This window comes from Pararge aegeria, chromosome 1, assembly GCF_905163445.1.
Source record: "Pararge aegeria chromosome 1, ilParAegt1.1, whole genome shotgun sequence".
NCBI lineage: Eukaryota > Metazoa > Arthropoda > Insecta > Lepidoptera > Nymphalidae > Pararge > Pararge aegeria.
The window spans coordinates 16,158,093-16,175,259 of NC_053180.1; the positions used below are offsets into that span (position 1 = coordinate 16,158,093).

Here is a 17,167-nt window from a genome sequence, read left to right on the forward strand (position 1 = left end):
TATCATTGAAAAGTCTTAACCATTCTTATTATATCATCATCATGATCCACAATCCATATACTGCATTTCTTACAGCGATTTAGAATTAAGAGCATAGACCCATAACGCTGCTACAATTTGGGTTGGCGGGTTTTTAATATAAATAACAAAGTGACAATCAATTTGCTCACTCCAAGCTAGTAGGAACTTTATTTTAAGTCCTGGTTATTTTTGGTATTAATTATTGGAACGTTATTCGAACCGTTTAATCAGACTTGGTTAACCATTTTGTTTATTTATTAGCTGTTGCCTGCGTTCTTCGTCCGCATTTATTACGGTTTTTTGTACATCCCTTAGGTACTGGCTGTTTTCCTGGGCAAATATGAGCCTATGTTGACTTCATTCTTTTTACTAACTATGCCAAAAATTAAGTTGGTTAGCTAGGACGTAAAGGAAGGACAAGAAAACAAACACATTTTCCTACTTATAATATTAGTAAGAATTTAGGCCGTAAAAAATCTATACTGCAGAATAATATTTCCTCTGCAGATTTATTCTTTTCTCAGCAAAATAGATAAGCTTTGCTTAGAATGCTGGACGCATCAGTGAACACGATGGATATTGCTTTTTGTTTCACGTGAGGTCTTTTCAACTGCAGCGTATAAGATTTTCTAAAGGACGGTCATTTATTTTATAAATCGAGCGGATTTTTTAAAAATCCTAACGAGATTTTTTTGTTTTTCCACTAAGCCTAGATTTATCTTAGCTTTAGGAAAATAATAATGCTTTAAAGTAGAAATTACCCACTTAAACGTTCTCACGTGTAATAAATTAGTATAAACAAAAAGGAAACAATATTTTAATAATACAAATAACAATACTAAAAAAAGTATTTATTAATAGCAAAGATAACTAATGTGAAAGTTCAGATCAGAAAAATTATAAATAATTATAATAAAGAAAATTTCTATTAAAAGTAAATAAACTATTGTAGAAGAGAAAAGAAAAATTATAGAAGACAAACTTCTCTGGGTGCCGTGGGGTATACTAAATGTAATATTATATAACGAACAAAAATAATGTATATCTCGCTAACCCGTATCATAGCAGCGTGGTGGGTCTATATTTTAAAACCTAAGGAATGGATTATAAAAATGATTATGTAGCCTTGAAATTTCGATGAACCTTTTTGCTTATTATAAATAAGACTTAATGCGCCAATAACGCTGCGGTAGCGAGCGTACACAGCTTTACAAAAGCACCATAGGTTTGGGTTTTTTATTTCACTACAAGTTCGCTCTTGACTGCAATCTCATTTGGCAGTAATATGATGGTAGCGGGCTTACCTGTTAGGCAGTATGGTAGTCATACCCCTTATAGGTTTCTACGCGACATCACACCGGAACACTAAACCTCTTAGCGGCACCTCTTTTCGGTAGGGTGGTAACTAGCCACGGCCAAAGCCTCCCACCAGACCAAAAAGAAGGTAATAAGAATTGGTCAAAGTAACCTGGCTTATGACACATCTTCTTTAACGTGCGACATTCGTTCTACGAATTTTCATGTGGCGGAGCCGTGTCACGTGTTACGTTGCCAGCCCGTAATGCGTACCTACATAATAATTCAAATACATGTATTTTAATATTGTATACCCAAGGCAATTTCGAACGATATTAGAAAAAGGCGTCGGGTTAAATGATTATAATTTCAAATAACGTATATTTCAGTTTGTGCAAGTAACGTAAAATAAAACAATTGTTAACCCATACTAATTTGAATTACTTGATATTATATTTACACGTGTTCCTGAATAATTGTTTTGCTCTTATTGGTCTCATCTTTCCATAGTAACTGGCGACTCCATTTGACCAAAAAATAATATAAACAATGCATTATCCCGTATCACTAACTTGGTTGTGGTTAATTTTTTATGAAAAAAGTAAGTATAGTTTTCCACTAAAAACTGTGGAAAAAGTTGTTCAGCATAGCAGGTGCCTTCGAAACTAGCCGTGTTTTATTTTTCCAAGTAATAATTGGTGGACCAAGCCAATGGCCCCCCTAGTAGTAAGTGATAAACCATCCTCATAAACAAAACAAAACTTGACATGGCATGCTAGAAACAGGTCCTGCAACATGCTGCCCTGTGTCTATCAATCGTAGTTAAAGTTGGTAAAGCTCATGCGCATGAAATTACACCGGCAACCAAGTCCTTCAGACCGTAACACTGCATTGCAACAATGCTTTAAGGCAGAAATAAGCATGGCACTACTTTCCCGTAGGAGCTCCGGCATAATAAGCTACACTACTAATACACACTACCTGTGTATAATGAACTTTTTGTGTATGTTTAATAATATTTTAAATCTCTTGTTACAGTAATAATTAAGCATTTGATAATTATAAATTCAAGGCATAGTTATTAAATTGACTAGGAATTTTACAATACGCAGATAATTATTTATTAGTTAGTTTTCAAGAAACAATTAAAATTATATTTGATTAACAACCAATGTGCATGACATGGAGTTGGTGGTATCTTGATAAAAATACGACTGCATTATCGATACACTTCAGTCCTACATGGACTCGAACGATGCAAAGATACCTCCCGGTGTCAAACTCACTAATATAAAAAAAAAGTGTGTGTACTTATTTACACGCGTTGTAAGTTATACGTTAGAAATTGGCAACACCAAGATAAAAATCTTTTTTATTATAACGCATGATCTAGTTATCTCATTATCGAACAACCAAGTTTCACTCAAGAGATTTTTGTACAATTGAATCCATTAAATCACCTGAATGAGCACGCACACTTTGACAATTATTGAAAGTGTACACTGTCAAACCTTTTTTTGAAAAACTAAAATGTTGACAAGTTCAGGAATAATAATCACGTTTATACTAATTCTGTCATCAAACTCCTATTAATAATTAAAGTGGAACTGAAAACAAACTCCACCCCAATTAAGAGAGCTAGTAAAGTTATATAGCACATAGCATACGAGTTTGTATGCTTTCATTTATGTTTCAACGCTCTAAAGTCGTAAAAATATCACACGAAATATTTGTTATACTATAATAATAACACTATAATAATGATAAATAACTAAGCATAGATCAATTCAACAAAAAAGTTTGCAAACGATACTGGCTACTTGCGTTTTTATAAAATTTAAAAAGAAATCCATGTCAAACACTACGCACGTATGGGTGTCTTTTGTTTGATCTGAATGTTCCAATTACAAAATAAAAAGCTAATCAAAATAAACCATATTAATAGTTAGAATTTGTCCAATTATTAGTTCGTTGAACTATGTAGGTTTCTGTTTTACGTGAAAACTTAATTGAAAGTTGGCATTATAAGTTTTACCTATAAACAGTTGCGTTTTATTAAGTATACGGTAAGGAACACTAAAAATACCTACAGAGTACCAGGCAATCATAACTTCACTATAAACTTGGAGATTTCAGCAAAAAGAAGAGATAACAGCGCCCCTGTCGTTTTACGTTATGACCGAACTTCTAACGAGCTGCCATAAACTAGATATTTACTCTCCCAACCTTTTAAGGTGCTAACACAGAAAAATAAGGCTCATCACACAAAGTTATTTCAATTTTCAATAAACGGTTAACAAAGGTTTCAAGAACCAAAAATATACTCATTAGTTTTAACGATAGAGAAAACTCTTCAGTGAGCTCTCGATTTTATATGTATATAGGACATATGTTAATTTATTGGTAGGACTATTAAAAAAAAAAGTTATTGCTGCGTATTTTTTACGACATTCCCTTGTGTTTTTCATCGGCACAATGACTGGTAATAAACACGATAAAATAAAAATATCTAAATAAAAATTGATCAGTTCTATAGACTCCATCCTTTTTTCAGTTTAAAAAGCAGACTTTCAAATCACATTAGTCTCGCCATCGAAAAAAAAGGATAAAGCAATAGACATATTTCCCAGCTTCTTCTCGGTTAAATCTACCTTCGGAACCGGTGTGAAAGTCACTTCAAACGTTTATTTTGGGTTTTTCCGAAATTTATAATATTTAGTTAAAGTAAAAACCCAGCTTGTAACATAACCAATTTTCATCAATTAGTAATATTATGCACAAAATACTAGGCAATTATAAGTAAAAGAAGTTTTAAGATTTGAACAAAAAGTTGCGATAACAATGCGCCCCTCGTTTAGCGTTATGACCAAACTTCTAATGAGCTGCCATAAACTTGATTATATTATTCACTTTCTCCAAGTTTTCTTTACCTTATATACACAGTCTAATAAGGTACAAACATAGCTTGCTTTGTATCCAAACTATTCTATACTTTATTTTTGTTAATACTTATATAACTAAGATACGCCACCTGACAGACATAGAAACTGCTAGGCTAGTCTATTTTAGTTACTTTCACAGCATTATGTCATATGGAATTTTACTATGGGGTAATGCTGCTGATATTGGCACTATTTTCGTGCTGCAGAAGAAGGCTGTTCGTGCGATCTATAAAATGGGTCCGAGAGAGACATTGAAAGATAAATTTAAAGATGTTAAAATAATGACACTCTATAGCCAATACATATTTGAAAATTTAATGTATGTTCACAAAAATATATCAAAATTTAAAAGAAAATGTGACTGCAATAATTTGAACGTTAGAAGCAAAAATAAACTTGCAGTGCAGTACACTAGACTACACAAAATAAGCAATTCATTGAAAGGAAATTGTATACAATTTTACAATAAATTACCGGTTGATATCTTGGGGATGTCACTAAAGAAGTTCAAAGTTTGTATTAAGCGAAAGCTTATAGAAAAGTCCTATTATAGTATAAAGGATTACGTAAACAATTGCTCTAACCAGGTTGCTTCTATTATATATTATATAAATATTTTCTAATGACAATGTGAGATGGTGATAACAAAAATAACACCCGGCTAAGTTTGTTGTGGGCTTCTTCTTAGACCAGGGCGCGATTGGAACCCTCGTAGCTTTAGTTTTAAGTTTACGATTGTAGTTATCGCCATCACTACTCACTGCTATGTACACATTTTGTATATAATAACGCATCAAAAGTGCTTTCTATGTGCCTATTTGAATAAAGATATATTTGACTAGGTACAATTAAAAGCTAGGTTTTATAAGTAGTTTGTTTTAACGGGATTGTTGCACTACCAATAGTTGTTTAGTCCCGTTTCGCAGGTGGACATTTTTTTTCAAAAAAGGTCCACAACAAGACAGCCAAATGGCGCAGTGGGCAGCGACCCTGCTCTCTGAGTCCAAGACCGTGGGTTCGATTCACACAACTGGAAAATGTTTGTGTGATGCTTTTCAATGTCTGGATGTTTATATGTATATGATATGTTTTGATGAATATTATATTCATCAAGTATCTTAGTACCCATATGCTTACTTTGGACTGGATGGCGATATTTGCATTGTCGAAGTATTTTTTTTTTAATCCCGATATTTATATTTTATATAACGTGGCATTAAAAAATCCTAAAAGGAGAGAGGGATGCAGAGCTTACTCATCACGCTGATCAAATATGAATAACATTGATAATAAACTGTAACGTAGGTTAACAATATTATAAAATAATAATGAATGATAAAAACGGATACGCGAAGAAAAGGCTAAAGGTCTAATTTCAACCTTGCAATGGTGAATGTGCTTAACCAGCGTAATCGAATACTGTTGCAATCAGGCCACAGTACCCTTTACCCTCACACCACATAAATAATGTATTAACCACGTTACGTAAAACAAAGCGATGTTTATCGAAACAGAAATTCATTGTTTTATCAATGTAATGGTTGTAATGCAGCTAAGTGAACTAGTGTGTAAATATGTGCCATTAATATTTGCGAATTGGTTACATTTATGAAGCCGTTATAGCCTAGTGGTTAGAGCTTCGGTCTGACTTTCGGGTCGACCGAGATCGATTCCTAACCTCTAACCGCATAACTTTTTGGAAATATGTGCATGATAGTTTTAAATTTGAGCAATTCAAAAATCACTTGCTTTATCGGAAGATACGTCCATCCATGAGAGTTTTCCATAAGGTTGCCAAACTACTGTGGACTACGGGATAAACTGATTAAGATAAATAACAGAAATTAGGAATAGCGAAACGCGGTTCTATATTTTTACACAAATGTTTTTTTTTCGTTCAATGAAGCTGTTTTTAGTCAAAACTGTTTTCTTAACTTAAGATTATATCGATTCAAGAAAAGCTAAGATTTAGTTTTCTAAAACCGTAGATGCCAAACTTTATATATACCTCTTCTACGTAGTAAGTATTCCTCCAGTAATTTTGTGAACCCCGTGATTATCGATTACAAAGCGAGACGTTTAAAAAGCGAGATAGATCTTTACTCACTATGTGTTAAATATATATATTTTAAAAATGCATATAATAATTTTGGAACTGACAGGGTTTGAACCTGCAACTTTCTAGCAATCGCTGCTTGAGCACTTTACTACTAAGCTACGATTCTCATACCGCCGATGCCAAAATTATATATGCCTTTTTAGTAGTTTTATAGCGATTTCATAAATCACTCTGTATTCGGGATTCTATTGATACCTATACTCTACCTATTGCCACTGTTCTCTAAACTCTATACAATTATTCGTAGCACAGTGAAATAGTAAACACACAGACAAAACCCTCAGAGGATTCAGTCCTTGTTAATAGTTTGATTACTTGTTCCCAGGCACCGTGAACACGCTCAAGTCCCTTCAAATCCACGTCCCAAAAGCGGTCCTCACGGGCCGAGACGCCGAACTTATGTGTACATACGAGTTGGAAGGGGCGCAATTGTACTCAATACGCTGGTACAGGAACATGATAGAATTCTACCGGTACGTGCCAAAGGAGTCGCCCGCTACCAAAGTGTTTCCAGTCGCTGAAATAAAAGTTGATGTGAGTATTTACACGAACTATCCATTGACGACCAACCCGACACAACAGTGAGCATGTCCCGGCTAACATAGGTAGGAGACATAGGTGTCCATCTGCCAAAGCACGGCAATTATTAGGGAACCAGTGAAGTTTATTCCCGTTTCATGTTAGACTTATATTATTTGCATGTTATTTCCACACGTGTGCCAATGCTGAAAGAGATGGTAAAATTTTGTTCTTCCCCGGGGAGAAAAATGTCTCTTGCCCATGCTAGCGGAGTTTCTTAAGTGGGAGAAACTGGGTATATAATTTCTGAATTTTCTCTTCTCTGGTCTGGGTGTTTGGATTCGACCAAACCTCCCTTCTTAAAAGGGTTTGCATCCAAGTGATTTAACATTCCGGTGCCGCGTTTAGCAAACTGATTAGGGATATATGTTTAATATAACTGCGATACATACTCCTAACAACTTAGCCTGTTTAGTCTACTACGGTTCAACGAAAACACTCACTGTGTTTATGTGTTTTCGTTTATTTTATCTGGTTTGAGGACAAAGACGCACCACCAAATGATTTAGCATCCCGGTACGATGTCGCATAAAAACCGATTAGAAGTATGGGTTTAATAACTGTCAAATTCAAAACAATTTAGATTGCCACGATCTTACTACTACGTTTCCAAGGAAACACTGACAGCTTTTTATTACTTAAGTCTAGGCAGTTACGATACTGAAACACGTAAAGTGTTACTTGTACTATATACATAGGTTTCAATGTTGTGTCTGCACAGATGCACTTTTATTGGAAGGCGTAGGAATCAGTTAGTTACTGCTTTTCAGACAGCTCTTTTCGTACAAGTTATCGCTTGTCTGCGATGCCTATTATTCTTATTTAGCATGCTAAATGTAAAGAATTGTGAAAGCAGTAAAGTGTTAACTTGGCATTGAATATAGATAATGTCGCGTATTAACACAATATATAGAGCGAGTGCTAGCTCGGAGAACCGATGGACGTTGGGGTCCTAAGTTGCTAAAACGGCCCTGCATCTGTAAATGCTGATTGGTCCCAAACGATTTATATAGCGAGTTTTTTTTTTTAGTAACGACAAGCCAGCGCTTGACGACGATCATGCTCGTTAGAAAACAATGATGAAGTCTGGGTTGGAGCAAGCTTGTCTAGAAAAAGCCTAATCACTCTTGCCTTACAAGAACTTAAGTTATAAGGCGGACGACATATAGCGAGTTACTGGGAGCCGCTTGAAACAAGTGGCTCAAGCTCGTGGTTTTTGACTCCCTAAAAAAGACCTATATCCAGCAGTGGACCCCAGTCGGTTGAAACGTTGATGATGACGAATAGCGAATGCTGAAAGTCACGGTTCCAAGTGGAAACTAGATTTTTTTATATATTTCCCACAGCCTGGCACGGACCTTCTCTCTCATTGCATTGAATATTGTGCTTAGTTCCATCACGCTGCATATAGGATGATGGGAGAGTAATTTCTAAACAATAGAAAGGTTTAAGTGTGATGGTACTTTTAGTAGCTTCAATAATAGTGAAATTTTAGTATATCGACTTTTATTTGACAACTTTATCATGTTAAAATATAGTATGCGATAATGATAACTCTACTTATTTATTCAGGTAGCAGCTTCAGATCAGAACCGGGTAGTTCTGACGGAGGTGGATCGAACACTGACCGGGGAGTACCAATGTGAGGTATCTGCTGATGCCCCACTCTTCCACACAGACATCAAGGCGGCAGAAATGGTAGTAGTTGGTGAGTTTAATTAAATTATAATATATTGATAGCAGCTAAATTAACTGCTTTGCATACAAAGTAAAAAATACAAAGAATTCGTAAGAGCAAATAGGTGCTACCTCGCTGCTCTAATATCATCGTATGTTATGGTGGCATCATCATACGAGTGTTAGTCATAATAGCCGTGGTTGATGGCTTAACATGCTCTCATGGCACGGGGGATCTCACCACCTCTTCCCTAACTCAGGAATGACTAACTCCGAGATTTTTGTAACAAATAAACCCAATTCCTTAAAATTCTTGACCATGAGGGACTCGGACCGAAAACCTTTGATCCGCGACGTGCAACGTGGCAGTTACGCAACGCTAAGTACCAAAAGAAATAATATTTTGATTTTCACTATAAAAAAGAAGCTAAGAAAAATCGCGAGCCCTAAAAAATAAACCTCCGTAAACCATTAATACTTGAAATGTTCCGTGAAACGAAAATTACGACAACAAATCAAAAGCCGAAGCGAAGCGAATGATTTAGTATGCACAGGTCATTTAAAGTCTCTGGAATGGCGAATTAGCGAGGTATTTGATTATTTATAGTATCTCTCTTACACGACGTAAGAATACAGTAGATTATAAATAATATTGTGTTGCAAAGAAAGCTGAACTAAAGGAGGGCCTACAATTTTATCGTCGGCGGCGCGCAAACGTAGCTACTTTTTATTAATACTTAAGTCAGACAAGCAGTCAGAGTGCAGAAATATGAATGAAAGAATGAATGAATACTGTAGGGAAGGTGATTAGGTTCAAATTCAGTGGCCTTTTTGCTTTCAGTGTTATGTTAAATGTTTTAATTTCTTTACTAAAATCGATAGTTTAACAATCTTTTTTGATAAAGTCGGTGTACTAAAAACTAAAGTTTTAACTAAAAGACATATGTTAAGGTTTGATAAAATATATACAAACAGATAGATGAACAACAAAAATATTATTTTGCACCTTCAATCATTGAGTTGGCATCACTTATGCATCTAAACAAACAGTCCCAAACTTACGAAAAGCAATCAGAATAAAACGAAATAAAGCTTTTAACCCTAACAGTTTCCTTTTATGGAATAAATGCTGAGGTATTTATTCTACGGGGAATGTCGGTGTGAAAGAGGGGTGAACGACCTTGAACCTTTTTCCAATTCGTAAACACGCGAGCAAAGTTTGCGTTTAGGGACCGTTGTTGATCCAGTTTGTTTTACTAAATTATGAATATTTTCCGCTTCACTGGTCCCTTCAACTATGCACGGAATAATAACTACTAAAATTTTGGTGTAGCCTTAATTTGAATGCTTTTTCTTTGTTCTTTGTTTATCTTGTATATATTTATATATACTATTGTTTACATTGTATATATATTATAGCTTGGGGGTATTCATAATTTCAGTATCAAGCCCTATAGTATCAACCTTCGATGGCAATAATAGGGTTTGGTAGGGATTTTTACATTAGAAACTCTGCGACCTGTTTGATGTTTTTTGTCTTTTTACCTCCATAAAGCTTATGTCCCGTTAACCCAGTTTTCTGTAGAGTAACCGTATGTACTGGGGGATTCTACAGAAAACTGGGTTTTGTGTCATCGAGAGTGCTGAGAAATCTTAACCATGTACGTTGGGGTACTCAGATTTTTCTGAATATTATGTTCATAGTTAGGGGCCAAATGAAAACAACAAGCAAGCGAAACTATATGACCCATCCACTTAAACTTTGCATCACACTCGCTGTGTGGCCCTAAGGTTTTTTATCAGGTCTATTACTAGCGACCAGGTGTCAGAATAGGTGTCATGTGTCTGCACTGTTATTCAAACAGTTGATCATATTTTCAAGCGGCAATAATTAAGTTTAGTAGTGTTACATCGATATCTTTTAGGTAACCTAAAATAACTAGCTACATTCAAACAAGCTGTCAAGTTTCACTTAATGTTACAGTGAAATAACTTGTAATATATCTTTACTATTATTTATGTATCTATTATTAGTTTATTATTTTTTAACATTAACTATATTATGTATTTTTTACTTGTGTAGTCCAGTTTATGTATTAGCATGTGATTAATTGTAAGTAAGTTTATTGACTCTGCACTGCCTGCAGTCAGTTTTCGTCGCGATTTCTTATCAAAAGGTAGAGGAGGCAGAAAACTCTACTAAGCGATAAGGCCGCCTTTTGCGTGTTTTTATTTTCCTTTGTTTTCCTTAACTTATAGTAGTCTGCCAAAGAATTAAAAAAAAAAAATAACTAATGAAAAAAAATTATAGATCATAATTTTAACCCGAGTTATTATTTGTATTTCATTATATGTTTGTGTGACATAGTACCTTGTGCGTAAGAAAAAGCGGTAATAGCCTAGTGGGTAATACTTCGGCTCCCGTTTCCGGGGACCGAGTTCGAGCACCTCCAACTTTTCGGGGTTATGTGTGTTTCAATGTAAGCAATTAAATATCACTTGCTGAAACGTTGAAGGAAAACATGATAGGAAAACCTGCAGGCCTGAGAGTTTCCAACAATGTTATCAAGGGTGTGTTAAGACTACAAATCCACTCTTGACCAGCGTGATAGACTACGGCCTGAACCCTTCTCATTCTCATAAGAGACCCGTGCCCTGTAGTGGGCCGTTAATGGGTAATTGACGGTCATGATGATGATGATGATAACATAAAGAACAGTTCTTTCATAAAACTTGTGAAATTAAATTAAAATACACTTTATTGTACACCTAATAGAAATGAAATTATAATGAAAAACAACACTAAATAAAACACAGGTACAATGGGCGGCCTTATCGCTAAAAAGCGATCTCTGCCAGGCAACTTATGTTCCCTTACCAAAAAATTTACATAAATCTTCATAAACGTTTTAATAATATTATGTTTATTATAATAATGTACTTTGAACATCTTACATTCCAAATAATGTATGTTATAAAGTTCAAGTAGTAGGTACATGTAACATAACTTAGATGACTTTCGAAAAACTGTAATGATGTCGTTAAAGCTGAAAAGTTAAAAGTTTGCTGTGAGTGGTAGTATGATGATAACCCAGAAAATATACCGGGAATTTGAACTGAAGTTTTTGATAGTATCTAACTATCAAAAACTTATATGCTTTTCGATCAGCTTCGTCGATTTCATAAATCATAGTGATCCAAAATGCATTAATTGCCAGAATATAGGTAAAATTATACGGTAAAACATTTTAAATTATTATACTTATACTACAATAATTAATATTTGAGTTTGCCCATGTTGCCGTTGAATATACTGGATCGTAAATACGGTACAATTGCATAGGTGTGCGTCCAGTTGACGAGCAGTATATTTACCTTATTCCTTATTATTGTTACGTTTATGAAGTTACTAGATTTTGCCACCTAATCTGCTTTTATTATGGTTTTAACAAATCCTGTGGGAAAAGTTGGTTTTCCTGGAAAAAAAAGTCGTTTATATCACTCTCCATCCTTTCACCTAACTCTATGCCATAAATGAAGACATTTGTTGCTTAGTTATTGCGTAAGTAAGGACAAACAAACAAACAAACTTTTACTTTTCAATATAAGTACAAAACATGGTAAGTTTTTAAATTTAGATGTCGTTTTTCTGATTCTTTGATTCTATCACAGACACATTTCACATTTGACATTTTTATACTTTTCACTTAGTGAACTAGCTCACAAAAGAATTGGCATGTTTTTAGTCTGCTAAGTTATTTACTTCACGGTTATGTAGCTTTGGGTTCAGGTCGAGGTTGGAACCAGTTTTGTGTTCCCGGATGTAAAATATAGTCCGAAATTGACTTTGGAGACTTATTCATACATATTAACATTTACCGGGCCCGAGTTCAAATCCCAGGACGCACTTCTTACTTTTCTCGGTTACGTGCGTTTTAAGCCATTAATATATCATTTGCTTCAACGGTAAGGAAAACATCGTGAGGAAACCTGCATGCCTGAGAGTTCTCCATAATGTTCTAAAACGTGTGTGGAATCCACGAATCCACACTGGGCCAGCATGGTGGAGCCCTTACACCCACATTGTGTGAGGAGACCCGTGCCTTATTGTGCTATTAAAGGGTTTATATGATGATGATAAACATTTAGTGTCCACTATAGATTTCTTCGTTTGCCCAATGTTGAGCAATATTTGTGAATATTTGCTAGATTTACCCGAACGCTGGATCCGGGTATATATAATCAAACACAGCTGTGGAAGCTATGGTGAAAGATACTTTGAAGAGCGAATCATGAGGGCAGTCCTTTGGAAAGGTACCGTATTGGTATTTCTGCCATATTGTTTTCTCAATAATTTGTATACTTAGTTCGCCATACAGAATTTTGGAAAAATATTAACTTGAAATTATGAGGCAGAAAATGCTTTATCTAGTGACAAAACTGTTTGCGCAAAGAATCATCTTGAATGCTCAGCAGAAAATACAGGCAGCATTCTTGGCGCCATTCCACGCGGGCGCGTGATGTGCAGTAATTAGTTTAGGTTATATTTTAAGTTGTTTTTTTATTTCGCGGAGAACTGCTAGAAACAAATAGTAAAGCAACGTAGATTGAAACTATGAAAATAATTTACATTCTACACGACTCTGCGATTAGGTAAAGTAGGCATTAAATTTTTATGGCTTAGCGGAGTTGTAATGTCGTGCTGAAATCTATTACCCCTATGGGTTGTTATGCGATTTGAATAAGGGAAAATCCCATAACAAAGAAAATTTTATATATTTTTATATTCATTTTTTTGTCGGCTGATTAGCGCAGTGTGCAGCTACCCTGCTTTCTGAGTCCAAGGCCGTGGGTTCGATTCCCACGACTGCAATAAAAATGCTTGTGTGATGAACAAAAATGTTTTTCAGTGTCTGAGTATTTATCTGTATTTTGTAAGTATTTATGTATATTATTCATAAAAATATTCATCAGTCATCCTAGCGTCCATAGAATGGGTTACTTTAGGGCTAGGTGGCGATGTATGTATTGTCGTGCATTTTTTATTTATTTATATTGTCATCTTGCTTTGCTCCCACTTTATTAATTCAGCATAATTTAAATGTTTTATATATATTATAAACTCGACCGAGACTAAAAGATAAAGTATAGAATATTAATAACATTATATTTAACTGCTAGTAAAGTTAATCGCGAGCCGTGAAAAGTATAGTATTCAATGCAGAGGTATGATTATCTTGGGCGCCCTTATACCGTCGCTACACTCAAGAATCTAGAAGTAGCCCCCTCGCCAAAGTCGAGGGTTACTCTTAAATCACTCGTACGATATTGTTTGACCCCCATGTTGGGAAAAGATTAACATAATATTCGTATTAAAACTTCCGGATAGATTACATTGTCTTTATTAAAGTTTGTGGCATAAAACTGTAAAAAGAGCCATGTTCAAAGCCCTTTAAATTCTGTTCCGACAGATTGAAATCGAACCGTTTGTTTTTGCGCAGCGCCTTGACAAAATGCCAGCTGCGTTGTGAATATGCAATATTTCAGCTACCCTAATAAAGGATTCTCCGTAAAGGGTAGGAATTTTTGGTGTAGGCATATGGTCTCTACGCCAGTGAATAGTGTAAGCCTACTCGTAATAAAACACGACGGAATGTCTGTTCAAAAAAAAATAAAAAATTGTACAATATTTTTAGCTCTCAACAACCTCCGCTTATATTTATTTTAGGATTAATTCTTGTAGTTATTTATTCAAAGCAAAAATATTGAAGGTAAAAAATATTTTTAAATCAATATACAAGATTAGGGCATCATCATCATTATATCAACCCATTACCGGCCCACTACAGGGCCCGAGTTTTCTCTCGCAACGAGAAGGGGTTAAGGCTCTACACCCACTTGAGAACATTATACTCTCCGAAATACAGGTTTCCTCACGATGTTTTCCTTCACCGTTGAAGCAAGTGCACATATGAGTAACTTTGAGAAGTGAGAGGTACGTGCTGGGATTCGAACTCGGTCCTACGAAAGTGGAGTCGAATTCCTACCCACTGAGCTATCACCGCTATATGCAGGCCTAGGGCCTAGTATTGAGTTTAAGTGTCGTGTGTGTGTGTGTGTAATCTGTGTCGTTCGAAACTATGTTAGGGCCAAAAGTATCATAATTACTAATAGGTAAGTACTATAGCGGTGATAGCCTAGTAAGTAAAAATTCGACTTACCTTTTTGAGGGGACCGGGATTGAACCCACACAGCTCACACATCTATCACTTTGCGCAGTTATGTGCGTTTTTTTATTCAAACAATTATAATATTAATTGATATAATTTTGAAGGAAAACATCGTACGGGAACCTGCAGGCCTGAGAGTTCTCTGTTTTCATAGGCGTGTGAAGTTCTGCACTTAGCAGATTGGTGAACTCGAGATCAGCGTGGTGGACTACCACCATATTGTGGGTGAACACTCGTGCCCTGTGTTGGTTCGGTAAAGGGTAATATGATAATATAACCTAACAACTGACTAACTAATTAACATACTTCCATGAAACAGCGATGAGCGCTATTAAGCTGATTCCTGGCAAAGATTATTTAGGCATTTAGAACTTCAGAATTTTCTCCGGTCTGGTCTGGCCTCTCAGGACAGAAAGCAGGATTGCTGTCCACTTTACCAATCGGCATTCATGGCCGCCACAAGACATGTTGTACCGGCCTTAGGATAAGAGCAATAAGAAGAAGACTACAACTTGATAACTGTACAGATCTGTTGATACTACAAAACGAGATAACTACCCCTTTTATTTAATTGATTTAAACAACAAGCAATCAACACACTGCATTAGATACTATACAAAAAAATATATAAAAATCCACTTAGAACAAATATAATAACAATCTTATAATATGAAAATTAAGCTTAATTTGCTATACCTACGCCGCGAAAAGCAGGAGGATCTGTATGGTGTAATTTATAATTTCTTTAATCCGTATACTCCACACCAATCTTTACATAAATATAGAAATAAGAAAACCAAACCTGGTGACATAGTTTATTATCCCCCGGAAAAATGCATTGGTCCTTAAAGTATGGGTCTAGAAAGCTGAATTTGATATTGATGAAAATTTGGCAATTTTATGAATCTTACTTAGATTTTAGGAATAACAAACGGACTTCTTTTTTACCAGAAAAATCACCTAAAATACTAGAAATACATTCACACACATACAATATTATATTCGTTTGTTTATTTTTACAAAAAAAAATTAGTGGAAGCGAGCGTAACTACAGGCAAGTCTTAAATTTAAATATATTTTTTATAAATGTCTTTATGAAACAAAAATAAGAAATACAAAAACTACAAACATAACAAAAAATGTTTTATTTTCTGCGATCATAGTCTTCGCACGCGATTATCAGTATAATACGAGTACATTATATAAAATACTAGTTTTGGAAGAATTCTAACGAACATTAATAATGAATGAATAAAAACCAGAGTTTCAATCGTCAATAATGTTTGCCTACTTATTATATAAATTAAGTTATAGAATACTTAATAATTTATTCTCGTTCGTTTCGAATAAAAGCACTTAAACATTTGTACTATAGGTACTCGTATTTTAATAATATTCGCATATATTTTTGTTTGTTAGACTAATTTTTTATTTGTATACAAAGGAAGATATAGCTTACGTAAGTTTTCCACAACGCCAAGGTAGTTAAAAGCCGCAAATCACTGTCGCCGCTGGTATGATATTTACCTAAATGGCCACCGGTTGGTTTTCAGGATCCTACGAGGAAGCGAAGGAGTGCGAGTGTTTTGTTTTATTCTTAATTTCTCGAGTGAACACAGTCATTTAAACACAGCACATGCACCAACTAATTGGGTTAACGCAATGGTCTGGATCTGTACTTACTTCATCATCAACATCAATATCATTCTTTAATAGCCGCGTGTTGCAACTCCACATGGTTTTGTTTTTTTTAAATTAATAAATTAATAAGCTTCTGATATATATGTATCTATAATAATATATATCTATATAATGAGCTTCACTCATGTGCCGCTAATGTTATTTATATGCCTATGCGTGCACAGTAGGGACATGTGAGAGTACAGTCAACGTTACTGGCAATAATTGTTTTCAGAGATACAGTTAACACTAGTTCGGAAGACAAGGGCACCAATAAATTTGCTTTCTTTCTTATTCTTATAGGCACGATTGAAAGGAGGCGTTGCTTTGAAATAGTCACGATAAGCATCTATATCTTTCCTCCTTTTGCCTTCAAAATTATGGGGGACTCTGTTGGACTAAGAACTCGTCTATACAACGTTTGCGCTTCTCGTTCTTGGGCTCAGACTAGCCGATACGCTTGACCTTCATGACCTGTCCACGACGAAGCAATTGCCGTCTTAAGTAGTTTTTATATACCAGGTTACAAAGTGCGCCATGTGCCGAGATCTACGAACACTGGATGACTTATCCAGCGCACTAAAGTGAGATTAAGTCACTAAGTGGAGCGCAATGTCACTGTG

The 17,167-nt window shown here is 35.2% G+C and overlaps 1 protein-coding gene across 1 annotated transcript in view; it reads left to right on the forward strand.

Annotated features, from left to right (window-relative positions):
• LOC120625631 overlaps positions 1-17,167 on the forward strand; it is a 112,589-nt gene that overhangs the window by 85,991 nt on the left and 9,431 nt on the right. The window contains exons 2-3 of the mRNA XM_039892719.1: positions 6,704-6,912; positions 8,530-8,665. Of these exons, the coding sequence (XP_039748653.1) occupies positions 6,704-6,912; positions 8,530-8,665 (345 nt within the window). The remainder of the gene's footprint in view (positions 1-6,703; positions 6,913-8,529; positions 8,666-17,167) is intronic.